The 15,186-nt window shown below is 40.9% G+C and overlaps 1 protein-coding gene across 1 annotated transcript; it reads right to left on the bottom strand.

Annotated features, from left to right (window-relative positions):
• Positions 1 to 6,094: 6,094 nt before the first annotated feature.
• On the bottom strand, positions 6,095 to 7,027 carry LOC143121352 (olfactory receptor 52N5-like). The gene has a single exon (XM_076281710.1). It carries the CDS (start codon positions 7,025 to 7,027, stop codon positions 6,095 to 6,097), a length of 933 nt encoding a protein of 310 aa, XP_076137825.1.
• Positions 7,028 to 15,186: the final 8,159 nt, after the last annotated feature.

Below are 15,186 nucleotides of genomic sequence, written 5' to 3'. Positions count from 1 at the left end.
TGCATGGCTATGCCGATGCCGAGGCACCACCATTGAAAAAGCTGTTGGTAGCATCGGCTAACTAGCGCCAGATTTCGGAGTGCAGTGGACAAGCCGAGATGGGCTATGAGACATACGTTCACACTCGGTATCATGTTTCAAAACACTTTAGGTCAAAATCACATCGGAATTCTCCTTTAACGGAATGTGGCAAAATAATTGTTTGGGTAAGGCTATTTGCACCCCTGGTACAATTAGCAGTGTATGCTATTCGTACCATTGTGCAATTAGAAGTGAATTATATTCGTACCCCGGTTCACACAGTAATGTGTTCTATTAATACCCCGTCTGGTACAAATATCAGTGTATGCTATTTGCACCCCTGTGCATTTATTCTGCCATATTGATCACACAATGTAATAATAATAAAAAAAACAAGCAACATGTTTTTTTGTTGTTACGTAACAGGGTGTGAATAGCTCAGCTGTGTAATAGACACTCTGAATAAGGTATACTGTTTGCATCAATGTATAGTTAGAAGTGGATGCTATTAGGCCTGTCGCGATATTCAATAAATCAATTAATCGCATGATAATTAAAATTAGCTCGATAATTTTTCTGGCCGCGATAAATGCCATTTGCATGCTTGTTTGTTTTCCTCGTCTCTCTCTCTCCCTCTCTCTCTCTCGGGTCCTTAGAGTAACGATGAGTGAACCCTCATGTCAGTCACTTATCAGTCGCATGGTGTGTGGGGAGGCGGGACTACTGGCGTAGCCTACCACAGAGTGCAGCTAAAGAGCTGCGTGAGAAGTATACCGGTAGGCACTAAGCAGAGAGAAAGCTAGTTGCGAGTTCGAGTAGGCTACGCCTAATAAAGACAAAAAAAGATGGAATTGGTTTCTAAGCCTAACGCGACAGCTGCAGTGTGGGAGCATTTCGGATTTAAACCGAATGCCCGTGGTGAACCACTGAACGTGTGCGAGTCGGTGTGTCGCATTTGTTGGAAAACAGTCGCAATTAAAAGCGGCAACACAACAAACACGCATATGCATCTAAAACACAATCATCCGCTGCAGTTTTCCCAGTTGGGGAAAAAAAACACAGCAAGTGGGCCGTCTTCCTCTTCCCGAGGAACATTCTCAGAACGACAATATTATCGCTTATCGCAATAATTTCTGAGACAATTTATCGTCCAGTAAAATTTGTTATCGTGACAGGCCTAGATGCTATTCGTACCCTGGTGTATATAGTACTGTAAGCTTTATTTTGAGTAAGAGACTGACTCCCCTACTTGGCTCATTCTGGCTATTTATGTTAATTTTAGGGCTGTCAAAATAACTGATTAATTTCGATTAATTAATTTGAGAAAAAATAACTGATTAAAAAAATTAGTGCAGATGAATCGATTCCGTATGACCTTTGACCCCGAGCCGTTCTAGTCAGTAAAAATTTGACTGTAAAATGAAGGAGAGAGAAGAAAACATGCTGCCTGGATCATTGATTGGAACATTTACTTTTAAAAAACGACCTGATGGTGTTGATAAAAAATAAAGTTTTGAAAATAAAGTCCTCTGCAATGTCTGCAGCAAGGAATTTGCATGTCACCGGAGTTCATCAACTCTATAGTCGCACATCAATGCAAAGAAATAAGTGTTGACATTGAGGGGAGTGTTAATTTATTTTCATTATGTCCCCTAGGTTATATCTGTGGCCTGAAATGCCTTGTATGTGAAAAAAAAACTTCTTCCCAAAGCACTTTTGAATTTATTTCCTCAGCATATTAGGTCATATCATAGATTATTATGGCAATTATTTGAACAGTGAAAATAATAATAAAAGAGTTTTTACTGACACTAATGCTGATAATTCAATGATTAATTTGAATTTAAATATTTAAAATACTTTCACAGCAAAAATTATATATGCGATTAATTTAGATTAATTAATCACAGAGTATGTAATTAATTAGATTATTTTTTTTAATCGATTGACAGCCCTAGTTAATTTGAGTATTGCCTTGCGTTTTGATAAGCTAGTATTATAATCTTCACAGACTCTTAAAATCAGCACAGTGATAAATGGTGTAGTGGCTAAAGCAGGTGACTTGTTATCCCAGCGTTGTAGGGTAGATTTTCTTATGATGTGAGATTTGCTTCTCGCTACCTGCAGGTGAATTAACCCTTACGAGCCCGACCGTTCTAATTTCGTTACAAAAGTAACGATGGCCAATCGTCTAATATCTCAGCTGTCCAATGACTGATTTTATTTCTGAAATCTTCCCCGTAATGCTGACAACATAAGCTTCAATTTGATATGATTGGTTAAGGGGTTTATGGTGCGAAATGTTTTGGATACTTGAAGATGAGTCTTGAAAAAATATTTTCACTTGAGTCGGTGCATTTGACGTGGACAGCCGGATGCCACCTGCACTACCTTGGTAAAGTTGGTTTTATATTGGACGTTGGATATTCGACACATTCGAAAAATCTATTTAGCACAGACTATGAGGGTCGAGTTTGTGTCAAACCAACTTTAATGTGTTTGAACAAGGCCTGCCTATATTACACAAAGCTTCTTTTGTCCAAAAACCCATGTTTTGATTTTATGAATTTTTTTTATGCTGATAAAAGATTTCAATCCTTTTGACTTACCCATACTAATACACATTTCCTGAACTCGGCTTACTGCCCTTTCTAGTACACAAAGCTCCTTTTTCCCTAAAACATACTCTTTGATTTTATACAATTTTTAATGTTAAATGTTTCAAATCTATTATGCGGCTTGCCCTTTTGACCTACCCATGTCAAAACTCATCTGGTAAACTCGGATTACTGCTCTATATAGTACACAAAGCTTCTTTTTCCCAAAAACCCATTCTTTGATTTTTATAAATATTTTAATGTAAAAAAAATGCTTTAAATGCTTACACATCTGTTACACTCAGCTAACTGCCCTTCATAATACACAAAGCTTCTTTTTTCCAAAAACTCCCTCTTTGATTTTATATATATTTTTTTACTCTAAAAAAATGTATATAAAATCAAAGAGGGAGTTTTTGGAAAAAAGAAGCTTTGTGTACTATGAAGGGCAGTTAGCTGAGTGTAACAGATGTGTTTTAACATGGGTAGGTCGAAAGTGGAAGTCGCATAATAGATTTATAGCATTTTTGAATAGTAAAATATTAATATAAAATCAAAGAATGAGTTTTTGGAAAAAAGAAGGTTTGTGTACTTTGTAGGGCAGTTAGATGAGTGCAGCAGATGTGTTTTGAGATGGGTGGGTCAAAGGGGGATGGCACATAATAGATTTATAACATTTTTTTACAGTAAAAAAAAAAATATAAAATCAAAGAGTTTTTGGAAAAAAGAAGCTTTGTGTACTATGTAGGGCAGTTAGATGAGTGCAGCAGATGTGTTTTGAGATGGGTGGGTCAAAAGGGGAAGGCACATAATAAATGTATAGCATTTTTTTTATAGTACAATATTAATATAAAATCAAAGTATGAGTTTTTGAAAAACAGAAGCTTTGTGTACTATATAGAGCCGCATAATAGATTTGAAACATTTAACATTAAAAATTGTATAAAATCAAAGAGCAGGTTTTAGGGAAAAAGAAGCTTTGTGTCCTAGAAAGGGCAGTAAGCCGAGTTAAGGAGATGTTTTTTAGTATGGGTAAGTCAAAAGGTGAAGCCGCATAATAGATTGAAATCTTTTATCAGCATAAAAAATTCATAAAATCAAAACATGGGTTTTTGGACAAAAGAAGCTTTGTGTAATATAGGCAGACCTTGTTTAAACACATTAAAGTTGGTTTGACACAAACTCGACAATCGTAGTCAGTGCTAAATAGATTTTTCGAATGTGTCGAATATCCAACGTCCAATATAAAACCAACTTTACCACGATACCTGCACTTAAAGGACAGGTTCGGTATTTTACACTTAAAGCCCTGTTTTCAGATAGTTTATGATTAAATAGAACGTTTAAGATTGAGATTTGGACACATGCTGCTGTCCTGAGAATTTTCGGTTTCTGTGGTAGCGCCCCCCCTCCTCCAGAACGCTGCATAGGTGCACTGGAACAATCCTTCCTAAAACGCATTAAACTTTCGTTTACAAAGAAATGAAACTTACCGAGTAGTCAGTGGTGTTCACTGATATGCTCACACAAAAATCGCTGCAAAAGATTCTTTCCAACAGGTTTTATCATAGTTTTTGTCCAACTCCATTGACTTGTATTGGATGTGCTGTGAGGTACTGCCGGAAACGGATATGGGGTTGTTTGTATTCTTTCTGTAGTCTTATGCAGTCGCAGTATCGTAGGCTACTACGCTATCTAAATTATTGTCACGTCCAACCATGGCTAATGCTAAAATGTCTTGGAACTTGCACGATGTGAATGATAGCCTACGTGAATCATTACGTTTTCATCATGAAAGTTCCACAGCCTTTTGGGCGATTTCTTTCGACCTCCAGCGAAGTTCAGTAAAATGCAGACCGCAGAGACACGGTGATCAGCTTTCTGCAGATTCTCAACAGGTGTGCTCACATCCAACCCCAGAAATTCCAGCCACAACTTTAGCCTTTCTGGATCGTTGAAAGGAAGTCTGTGACAACTTTTCTTGCTACGAATTTTCCCGCAATTCGGAACTGCACAAAATCGCCTCATTTTTAGCTGTCTGTTGCAAAATACTTCAAGACAGTGATCTTCTGCTTCTTCTGTGTATTCAATGAAATGCCAGTGGTTTGCTTGTAATTGGCAAGACGGTGTAAGGTGCATTATCGAATGTACGGGTGTGAGGTGTTTGAAAAAATAGCTCCACAGTTTTACAACGCATGGTAAACACCTGTTGGAAAGCGTCTTTTGCAGCGATTTTTGTGTGAGCATATCAGCGAAAACCCCTGACCACTCGGTGAGTTTCACGTCTTTGTAAACGAAAGTTTAATGCGTTTTAGGAAGGATTGTTCCAGTGCACCTATGCAGCGTTCTGGAGAAGGGGGAGCGCTACCACAGAAACCGAAAATTCTCAGGACAGCAGCATGTGTCCAAATTTCAATCTTAAACGTTCTATTTAATCATAAACTATCTGAAAACAGGGCTTTAAGTGTAAAATACCGAACCTGTCCTTTAAGTTGGAGTTTTCCTCGACTGGAAATCACACAGCTGGATAAACTGAGGTAATATTGTTTTTACATCGGTTCTAGTTATGGTTTATCTTAATTTGAAATCCTTAAATCATGTTATTTGACAGTATGCTTTTAAAATGTCAATATGAACAGTTAAACACAATAAACATAATGTTTAGCCCTATTTATTGTAGCCTCAACATACCTGCATATCAAGCATATCAGTTTTAAAGCAGCACTAAAGAAGATTTGCTCTCGGGGTACCCTTAAAGTGGAAAAGAGCAATAATAAACAAACTAAATATGCATATTTCGGAACAAAGCCATGCCAGGGCTCGGACCCGTAACATATAGCACCTCAGATTGTTAGGCAAGCATGCGAGCAAAGGAGATAAAACACATGGATGCCAGAATCCTTTAGTAACACGTCACTTAGGCGTCAGGAAGGAGGTTTTACCTAACGTATTTAGGCTACTGCACAGCTATCATTGTACATACAAATCAGAAAAGAGAGTTCTGACTGATTAAAGTAGTTGTTAGAATAACATTAAAATCTGCTCCCTCTACTTTTTTTACAGAATGTGGTGTTTACTGCCATTCATAATATCATGTAATGGAATGGAAAAAATACAATTTTTGCATCTTTACTTTACTTACTTACTGCAACAAGAAAGTAAAGTTTCACACCACCTGTCCAACACAGTCAACACAAGGTTTGCATTACCCAGTGCCTTAACTGGGTTTAAGAATGTATTGCTTATGTCAAGCAACTTTACCATATGCAATCATGACAAGTTCAATGAAATCAAATAATAATCATGTGTAGTAACTGTGAAGGACACTTGTGTGCCCTTCAATGTTTCATTGTTTCTATTTACTTGATTCTCATCATGTACATAGAAATGGAATTCTCATACTTGTGGATATATTTTCCATAAACAATGTCAAGAAGTTTACTTATAGATGTATCGAAATTTTTTAAAAATGTTCTCTAATCAAGCGTTATTTTCCTTTGAAATATTTGCACAATTTTCAGCCTTAAATGTTTAGTCTTTAGGCCATAAATAATTGGATTTAAATGGGCAGGTACAACATGGAAACCAATAGCAATGAGTTTTCTTAAAAAGCTGTGTTCTGGAAACCGATGCATGATGATCACAATGTATCCTGTCAGTAACATTATCAGATACAAGACTAAATGACTTGCACATGTTTGGATGGCTTTGTTGTTAAGTTCTGCATTTTTCTTAGTCACGCATACAACAGCAATTCTAATGTAAGTGACAGCGACAGTACCCATTGAGGAGGAAAATAGCACCACAGTGTAGAACAGTCCATAGATATTATTAATAGACACATCTTCACAAGATAACTTGAACAAGGAGGCATTGTCACAATAAAAATTCGGAATAACTGACCTACAACGGGACAACCTGAGAGTGAGGCTCACTAACACACCGACTAATACAACTGAAACACCCCAGGCAGACACAGACAAGAGTGCAACTGACTTAGCTGTCATTATTGCATTGTATCGCAATGGATTGCATATAGCCACATACCTATCAATAGCCATTATGATCAGTATGGTGTGTGATGCTGAGCCATAAGTATGGCTGAAAAATACCTGTGAAACACATGCATTATAAGAGATTAACCTGTTTTCAGAAATCATGTCTAATAACAAATGAGGTAATATGATTGTATTACCAAGGACATCATTCACTGACAAATTGCAAAATAGCAAGTACATCGGTTGGTGTAAGCTATTCTCTCTAATGATGATAACAAGAACACCAAAATTGGTTATTAGCAGTGTAATATAAACAAAGAGCAGAGTGTAAAATACAACATCTGTGAATGATTCAGAGTGTCCTAGTTCTTCCAGTATAAGAAGGTCACTGATATAAGACATGTTCTTCATCCTTGTTCCTTGACCAACTGTGGAAATAGAATCAGATCCAGATATTATAATTTCTCTTTATATTGCTTGTTTTTGTAGTGTGTACGGATTTATATAATGTGTTGTAGCCAGTGGCGTCATGCAAATTGAAGTTAAGGGGGCAAGTGCCCCCTCGGGATTTTCCTCCCTGATAATTTTTTTATCACAACTTTGTTCCTATTTGTTCTTTGTTCCTTTGCTTCATAATAATCCAGAGCATATAACGACTCAAATGTATTCTTATGGATGTGTAATAAACCGTACCAAAATAGCTGAAGACCGGTCAGCATCAGCCCTTTTCCTAAAATTGGTGTCAGTGTATGTTCCTGTAGCGACTCACACTCACATTGAGCTTGACCAATGGTTTGGTTGTGTTGAACTGTTACGGTTAAAGGACAAGTTCGGTATTTTACACTTAAAGCCTTGTTTTCAGATAGTTTATGATTAAATAGAAGGTTTAAGATTGAACCACAGAAACCGAAAATTCTCAGGACAGCAGCATGTGTCCAGATTTCAATCTTAAACGTTCTATTTAATCATAAACTATCTGAAAACAGGGCTTTAAGTGTAAAATACCGAACCTGTCCTTTAACAGTTGAACTGTTACAGTTACAGTTTGAACAGTTACAGTCAATGGTGTTGAAGTGATAAGTTGTTTGTATCAGTACAGTCAATTGTATCAGTGTAACGTTAGCTAGCCTAGTCTAACGGGGTCATCCCTATGTTCCCTGGGTCTTATGTTCCCCACTCGGGGTTATGGGGTTTTATAAAAGGGTCCTATGTTCCCCGGTCCCATACAAAGAGGGGAACATAGGACCCGGGGAACACAGACGCTCCCAGTCTAACCATAAACAAATATTTGGCTATAACGTTACTGCCATACAAAGCTAAACCACAGTAGGCTAATGTTATCTAATGGACTTGAGATGTCTGTTCTGTTTTGTCTCCTGGTTCAATTGTTTCCAGTTTCATAGAAACGAGGGTGTTGCATTAACTTCAAAATCCAACCTAATAATGTTACCAAGGCATCACATTGGAAGTTTCTCCATTACTTGTTCTCTTCACGTATCAGGCAGCTAATCCAAATGTAGTGAAAAAGGATACCCGTACAAAAGCTACAGTAACATAAAAACGGCAATGGTACTGTTTTTAAAATCATGTTTAGGGCTAAGTGTAAGTGTTTGTGTGTAAACATTAGGGGTGTGAATCTCATGTAAAAGACGATCCAATTCACATCTAGATACATGGGCACGATTCGATACAAGAAAAGATACATGTTCATAAAAAACGATTCAGTACGATTCATTTGCTCAAGGTGCACATTAATTTTATGTTATCAATTATCATGGTCATGGTTGTCAATTAGACAAAAAATTGACTATCTTTATCAATTGAATATGATTATTATCTAAACTGAGGTTTGTATCATACTGTAGCACCGAGGCTATTTGCCCCCGTGTTGGACATTCCCCTGTGTTCCCCTGTGTCTTCTGTTTTCCCGGCGTGTGCGCGCGTGTGTGTGTGTGTGTGTGTGTGCGCGCGAGAGTGTCTGTGTCTCCCTCTCCCTTCTGTGTCATACAATGTGTCAATAAGTTCTGATGTGTTTTGATTGGGGGGAGGTGTCCAGGAGGGAATATTTAGGGGTTCGGATAGGTTAGCGATTGATAAGGGGAGGGAATAGAATAGGGGGTTCTAAGACGTCTAGTAAGTTTAGTCAGAGTAGAAGTAAATTACGTGCGAGTGGGTTGTGTTGCGTTGTGTTGTCTGCCGATGAGAGTGAATGACGAGTGAATGAGACATCATTTATCAAGATCAGTTTGTCGTTTTGTAGTGGACACCTCCTGCTACCCGTACCTTAGCCTGTACATTATTTATGAAAATAAATTACCGGAGTTTGGAACGGTATCTCAGCCTCCCCGTCTCCTAACTACTCTTCGGCATTACACTGGTGTCTGGAAGTGGGATTGTTTCCTCTGCCGAAAATGGATGACATCGCTGGGCTGGTAAGGTCGTTCCCTTTACTTGGACAGACTAGGGACCCTGATAAGGATGTGCCCCGACATGGGCAGGACCACCGAGGTCCGGAGGGACAGAGAGTTATTGCTAGATGGTCTCACACTAACCCCTTTCTGCCATTACTGCGAACCGAATGTTCATTAAGCCCTGACTCTAACGCTCGTGCCCCTGACAGTGACACTCACGTTCGTTTTCCTGTTGCTACTGGCAACGGCGAAGAGATCAACCGGAAGGTATTCAATAAAAACATCCGGTTCACTAGTACGCCAATAGTGGCTAACGGCGCTAGTGGTGACTGCCCTGCGCTGTCGGAAGCTAACTGGCTAGTGGGAGAAGCTAGTCGCTACTCCGGTAGCAGCAATACTGTTTGCTTAATTGATTCGCATCCCAATTGCCTTCTAAATAAAGTCGAGTCCTCTTCTACAGAAGCCCTTTTTGCTCCTTCACTTCCCACACCACCCAGTTTTATGTGTCCAATACCAAACGCCTGCAACTCCCATCAGCTCCTTGATATCGAGCCCCTTAGCATGCAAGCTAATTTCCCATCTGAACACACTAGCATAGCGGCAAACACTCTGCAAAAAGGCACCGACGTGGCAACCCGTCTATTTTATACACATAGCGAGAACACCACACAGTTGCCAGACACGCGACCTTCACCCCATCAGTGTGCTAACTCCCCAGTGACTGGGCCTCACTGGGGGGTCAGTCATTCTACCGGTGGGCATGCTACAGCCACAGAGACTGGGCCGTCTATCCCCCTGACCCCTCTGGTTGCACCTGAACCTGTGCGTAATAGAAGTTTCCTGAAGTTGGGCAGATACGATGGCCGTACCTCTTATGAAGCCTTTCGTGAAAAGTTTGAGCTAATGGCTAACTCTAATGGCTGGAGTGAAGAGGATAGAGTGGGGCAGTTGGCGGCTGCATTGGAGGGGGATGCGCTGCAGGTTTTTCTTGACGTCCGCGGCAGCCAGGTGACCCAGGCAGATGTGCTACACAGGGCATTGTCTCGTCGGTTCGGTGACACCACTCCCACTGTGTCACGCCGTCAGCAGTTCCAGGAACGTGTGCGGCGGGACAAGGAGACACTGAGTGTTTTCATGGCTGACCTACAGCACCTAGCTCAGTGCAGCTATCCCTCTTTTAATGTGGAAGTAAGAGATGCCCTCACCTTGGATGCATTTATTCGTGGTCTGACACCCGAGAGGCTTAGGCAACAACTGCGGCTGCAGCAACCCACCACTCTCGAAGAGGCGCTTCAGCAGGCCCATGTCATTGAGGGGATTTTTTTGACGAACAGCCAGCAAGAACCGCAAACAGCTGGGGTAGCCGTCCTAGGGCCTTTGCCATCTATCCAGGTGACGGTAGCCATCCTCCATCTGCTCGTAGGCCTACCTCTTTTGACCACGACTCTGCCGTCTGCTGGCGCTGTGGCAAGAGAGGCCACCTGCGCCGGGACTGCACCACGCTGTTGGCTCTTTACAGCAGGGAAACGGGAAGGGACCGGAGTAATGGGAGTGTCTCCTGGTCCTGTGTGCAGTGTAGAGGCTCCCGTCAGCTGTTTTTGCTGCAACCCCCGGTGATGTTGGTAGGACCCCGTTGATTCAGCACAGCATTGACACTGGTGATGCAACCCCTATCCGTCAACGTGCACGTCGCTTGCCCCATTCTCGACAGCTGGCTGCAGAACAGTGTCTGGAGGAAATGAAGGCTGCTGGCTGCTCCTCCTCGCCTGTGCCTGACGACCACAGGGAGGAGAGGGCCCACGGGCGTCGGCCCCAGCAGAGACCAGCAGGTGAGGGCCATCCAGCGGCAGCGTGCCCCTCCTCGCCTGTGCCTGACGACCACAGGGAGGAGAGGGCCCACGGGCGTCGGCCCCAGCAGAGACCAGCAGGTGAGGGCCATCCAGCAGCAGCGTGCTCCTTCTCGCCTGTGCCTGACGACCACAGGGAGGAGAGGGCTCGTAGGCGCTCAGCTCACCGGCTCGCGGACGTGTCCAGCACCATCTCTTCCGGGTGGAGGGAGAGGGGATGAAGATCACGCGTCCACCGAAGACCGGCAGCACCGGACGACATTCCTGTGTCGCCCCTTGGTGCTGTGCTTCCGGGTACATCACCACAGCAATGAATGTAGCCCAAAACAAACTGCATTACCCACAAATCCGTGCCACGTGTAGTTTCAAAACCGGAAGTGGGATGAATGTGCTGCCTGCAACGTAAATGAGAGTCTGAGCAAGGAGAAAATGTTGTGAACCGATTCGTAACAAGTAAATCGATATAACGACCGGTTCATTTCAGTTTTATTCCGATACGGGGCTTCACGTATCGATGTAACCGTATGTTACACGTTAAAAACGGATACCGATACGTATCGGTTAATCTTTACACCCCTAGTAAACATGCTTTAATGAAGCAGACTTCAAAAGCTTTTGAATTTGAGCTTACAGTTCTTTCATCAATCTATGTGTTTCACATTAACCTGCAAAATAGATACTTTAGCTTAGTCCTCAGATAGAGGAGGGTTGCTTGCTCTGTTAAGGTATTTTTGTCACTCCCAGACTGCATTGAAATGGTTATTTTTTTTACATATTACATGACTGACGCTTTTTAACCAAAGTGACTTAAAACATGGTAAACAGTTTAAAGTTTTTTTAAAAACAATTCTCCCAACAATTCTACAACAATTTAAAAGGTAGAGAGTACAATAAGTGAGTGCTGTTTTTGTACAGTTAAGTGTCAGTTCTAGTCAGGTGATAAGCCTAAGTGTTAGAAGGCTAGTTGTATGTAGTGCTATGAGAGGAGATATTCTGAAAAGCAGGGTCTTCAGGAGTGCTTTGAAGATGAGAGATGTCCCTGCTCTAGTAGGAACTGGTAGCGCATTCCTTCAAATGGTATGTTTAGCAGCCAGAATTTCAACATTTTCAGGGGGAGAAACCCCCTGACCCACTCTAACATGATCCACACCCCTCGTCAGAAAAAAATCGCAATGTCCCTGATTGTGCTTGCATGACGCCCTTGGTTGTAGCATTAGGAATGGGAAACATGTAGTGTACCCTCAGTAACAATAGATCGCAGTCTCAACTTCTCTCACCTGTCTTGCAGTAGTACTTATATCCTATTGTTGCCAGTCCTAGCAGTCCCAGATTCTCTAGCATCCCACCCCCACTAAAAATAAGATCCTCTGGGAGTTTGCAGGGGGGTTGGCAGAACACACTTGAGACTCAGGCTGTCTTTGGACCCCAAAAGTATGACATTCAATTGAGAACCAAAGAGGCCAACTATGTGACACAGGAGTATATTGGTGTGCAGGGCCATTACATAAACCAGTAAGGCTGGGCGATATGGACCAAAACTGATATCCCGATATTTTGGGGCTGAGTGGAGATATACAATATATATCGATATTTTAAACAGAAAGACAGTGTTTCATATTCACTCAACAACAATTATGACAACACAACCAGTTTTAATTACTGTAGACTGATTTCAGACTGCTCGACCAGAGCTGTGCAAAAAAGTGTAAACAACTATATGTACCGCAGAGCGGTACAAAATACGACCGCCGCCCAGTCCAGCACATTTTTTCCACAAAAAGAAATCACGCTGAAAGGCCTATATGATTCTAACTGTCTCACTAAATTGCATTATCCACACTCAATTCTCACTGGCATCTGCTAGACAACAAGTCCCAAAACATGATTAGTTCATAGATTTCACATGTAAAATTCATTTTATACAACCCCACCTCCATCTTGCCTGTTCATAATTCTGAGAAATTCTTGATTGTTTGTGTTATGTTTATGTAATGTGTGTGGGTGTGTGTGCCTGCGTATGTGCCTGTGCATGGAAGCGTACATATGTCTACTGTGTGAGTATATGTCATACGTATGATTACTGTGAATGTGTGTGTGTGCGTGTGTATCTGTTTGTGCACATGTGTGCACATGAAATGGGTTAACATGACCCCTGGAGGCAAATATACGGAAAAAAAATGGTCATCCTAGGCCCTACAGTTCTCAAGATATTCACATGTGTCTGGCCTACCCTCCTTTCGGGGGGTCCAGTCCAGCGGGGGGGCAACAGATCAAAACGAAAAATGACGGTTCCATGCTATCCATGTGGGGGTACATGCCCACCAAGTTTTGTGTACCCCGGTCTTTCAGTGTCCCGGGAATCCTTGTTGGTGTACGTCACTAAATGTACACATAAATTATTTTATTGTAAGGCCCCCCATGAACGAAAGTACACAAAACTTGGCATGCATTCGGAGGGTGTCATAATGATCCTACACTTTCAATTTCGTGCAGTTTTGACCATGTCAGCCAGAGATATTGTGATGAAAACACCTACATTTTTGCTTTTTAATTTTTAACTAGGTGGCGCTATACATGAAATAAGTGGTAATGGGATAGGTTGACATGGCCCCTTGAGATCAACTTACCAAAAAAAAATGGTCCTCCTAAACCTTACGGTTCTCGAGATATTCACAGAAAACTGTGTCTGCCCTACCCTCCTTTCGGGGGGTGCAGTCCAGCGGGGGGGCTACAGATCAAAACGAAAAACGATGGTTCCATGCTATCCATATGGGGTTACATGCCCACCAAGTTTCGTCTACCCCGGTCTTTCAGTGTCCCGGGACTCATTGACAGAAATTTGGGCATGCGAAAAAAAAAAAAAAAGAAAAAAAAATCTGACTAAACCTATATGACCGCCGCTTCGCTGCGCGGCGGTCATAATAACATATACCCATAGCCTGCAGGCATACAGCTGCTCTGATAGAGCTGTGCAAAAAACCAATAGGTGGACCCTGACAGGCCTACATTGTACTGCACAATGCAATATTTTAGACACAAAAATATTGCAGTAGCATACTGCAGAAAAAAACTGCAGTTTTCCTGTCACACAATGCAGTTTTTTTGTAAGAGTCTGATAGGTCCTTGATGACAAGCAAATGTATGATGGCCTCTCTATACAAACCAAGACAGCGTATTCCTAAAGACACGCTACCACCCACCCCATACACTCTAAAAAATAATACACTGGCTCAACTTAAAAAAATTGAGGTAACAATTTGCGTGGAATTTTTTAAAGTAATTTCAACTCAAGCCGTTTTTTTGGTAAATATTGTGAGACTTATATAGTTAGAACAACTGAATTATATTATATGATCAAATTAATATAATTAAGTTGGTTCAACTTAATTAAGATTTTAGAGGACAAATCAGGTTGGTTGTGCTAAACTAATTGAGTTCTTCTAACTATAAAAGTCTCACAATATTTACTCAAAAAAACGCTTGAGTTGAAATGACTTAAAAAATTAAGATAACAATTTGCATGGATCTTTTTAAGTTATAGTAACTTACTTCACTTCTGTCTGAATAAAAGCAAACAGCAATTTAAATGTTCTGATAGCATTGTTTATTTTTAAAGCAATTTTTAAAGTAAAAAAATAAATAAATGTTGTCCAGGTTTAGCTAAGAATGTCAAATGGCCCACAAACCTTCATAAATAGTGACAATGTTAACTAGGATGACCAAATATTATCCTCAAACACGTGCAGTGTTAGAGCTAGCAATGCTAAAATGTTAAGTGCTGAGCTGAATACAGCTGCCACGGTGAAACAAAACGTAACAGAAGTTTGAAGACACCAGACAGCTAAAAGTTACCTTTACTAACTCCAAATTTTCAAAGGGTAGGCTGCAGGTAACTTGGAAGACACCAGCTACCAAAGTAATCTTTTCAAATGGTTCAATTACCAGGCAAGCAACAGCTAACTTGGAAGCCACAATAGCTACTGTCTGTAGATTTTAGCTAACTAAAATCCATCTTTTCAAATGTTCAAATTAGCAAAAGGGCAAGCTGTAAAGCTAATTTCCTATGTAGTTTCACGTGACAATGATTTTGATGCACTGTGTGCCGTTGTTTGATAGCTGTTGCTTGTAAGACAAACACAAAAATAATAGACTACTTTGCACATACCTTTGATGTTCGATGTACAGGATCCTGTTCCATCATTTCTGTTACTTCTCAGCCGTGGTCTGGAAGGTTCTGAACGTTCAGTCCTATTATCAGCTTTATAAGTTTGGTCACGAGATTTACAAGTTTCACTAACTTAATACTTATCTA

Source organism: Alosa pseudoharengus, unplaced genomic scaffold, assembly GCF_046254945.1.
Source record: "Alosa pseudoharengus isolate Yale_2024_CS ecotype anadromous, Long Island Sound unplaced genomic scaffold, YU_APseudo_1.1 YU_APseudo_1.1_scf_13, whole genome shotgun sequence".
Lineage (NCBI taxonomy): Eukaryota > Metazoa > Chordata > Actinopteri > Clupeiformes > Clupeidae > Alosa > Alosa pseudoharengus.
Note: the sequence above shows the minus strand (reverse complement) of the source record. Positions and strands in the feature narration are given on the sequence as shown.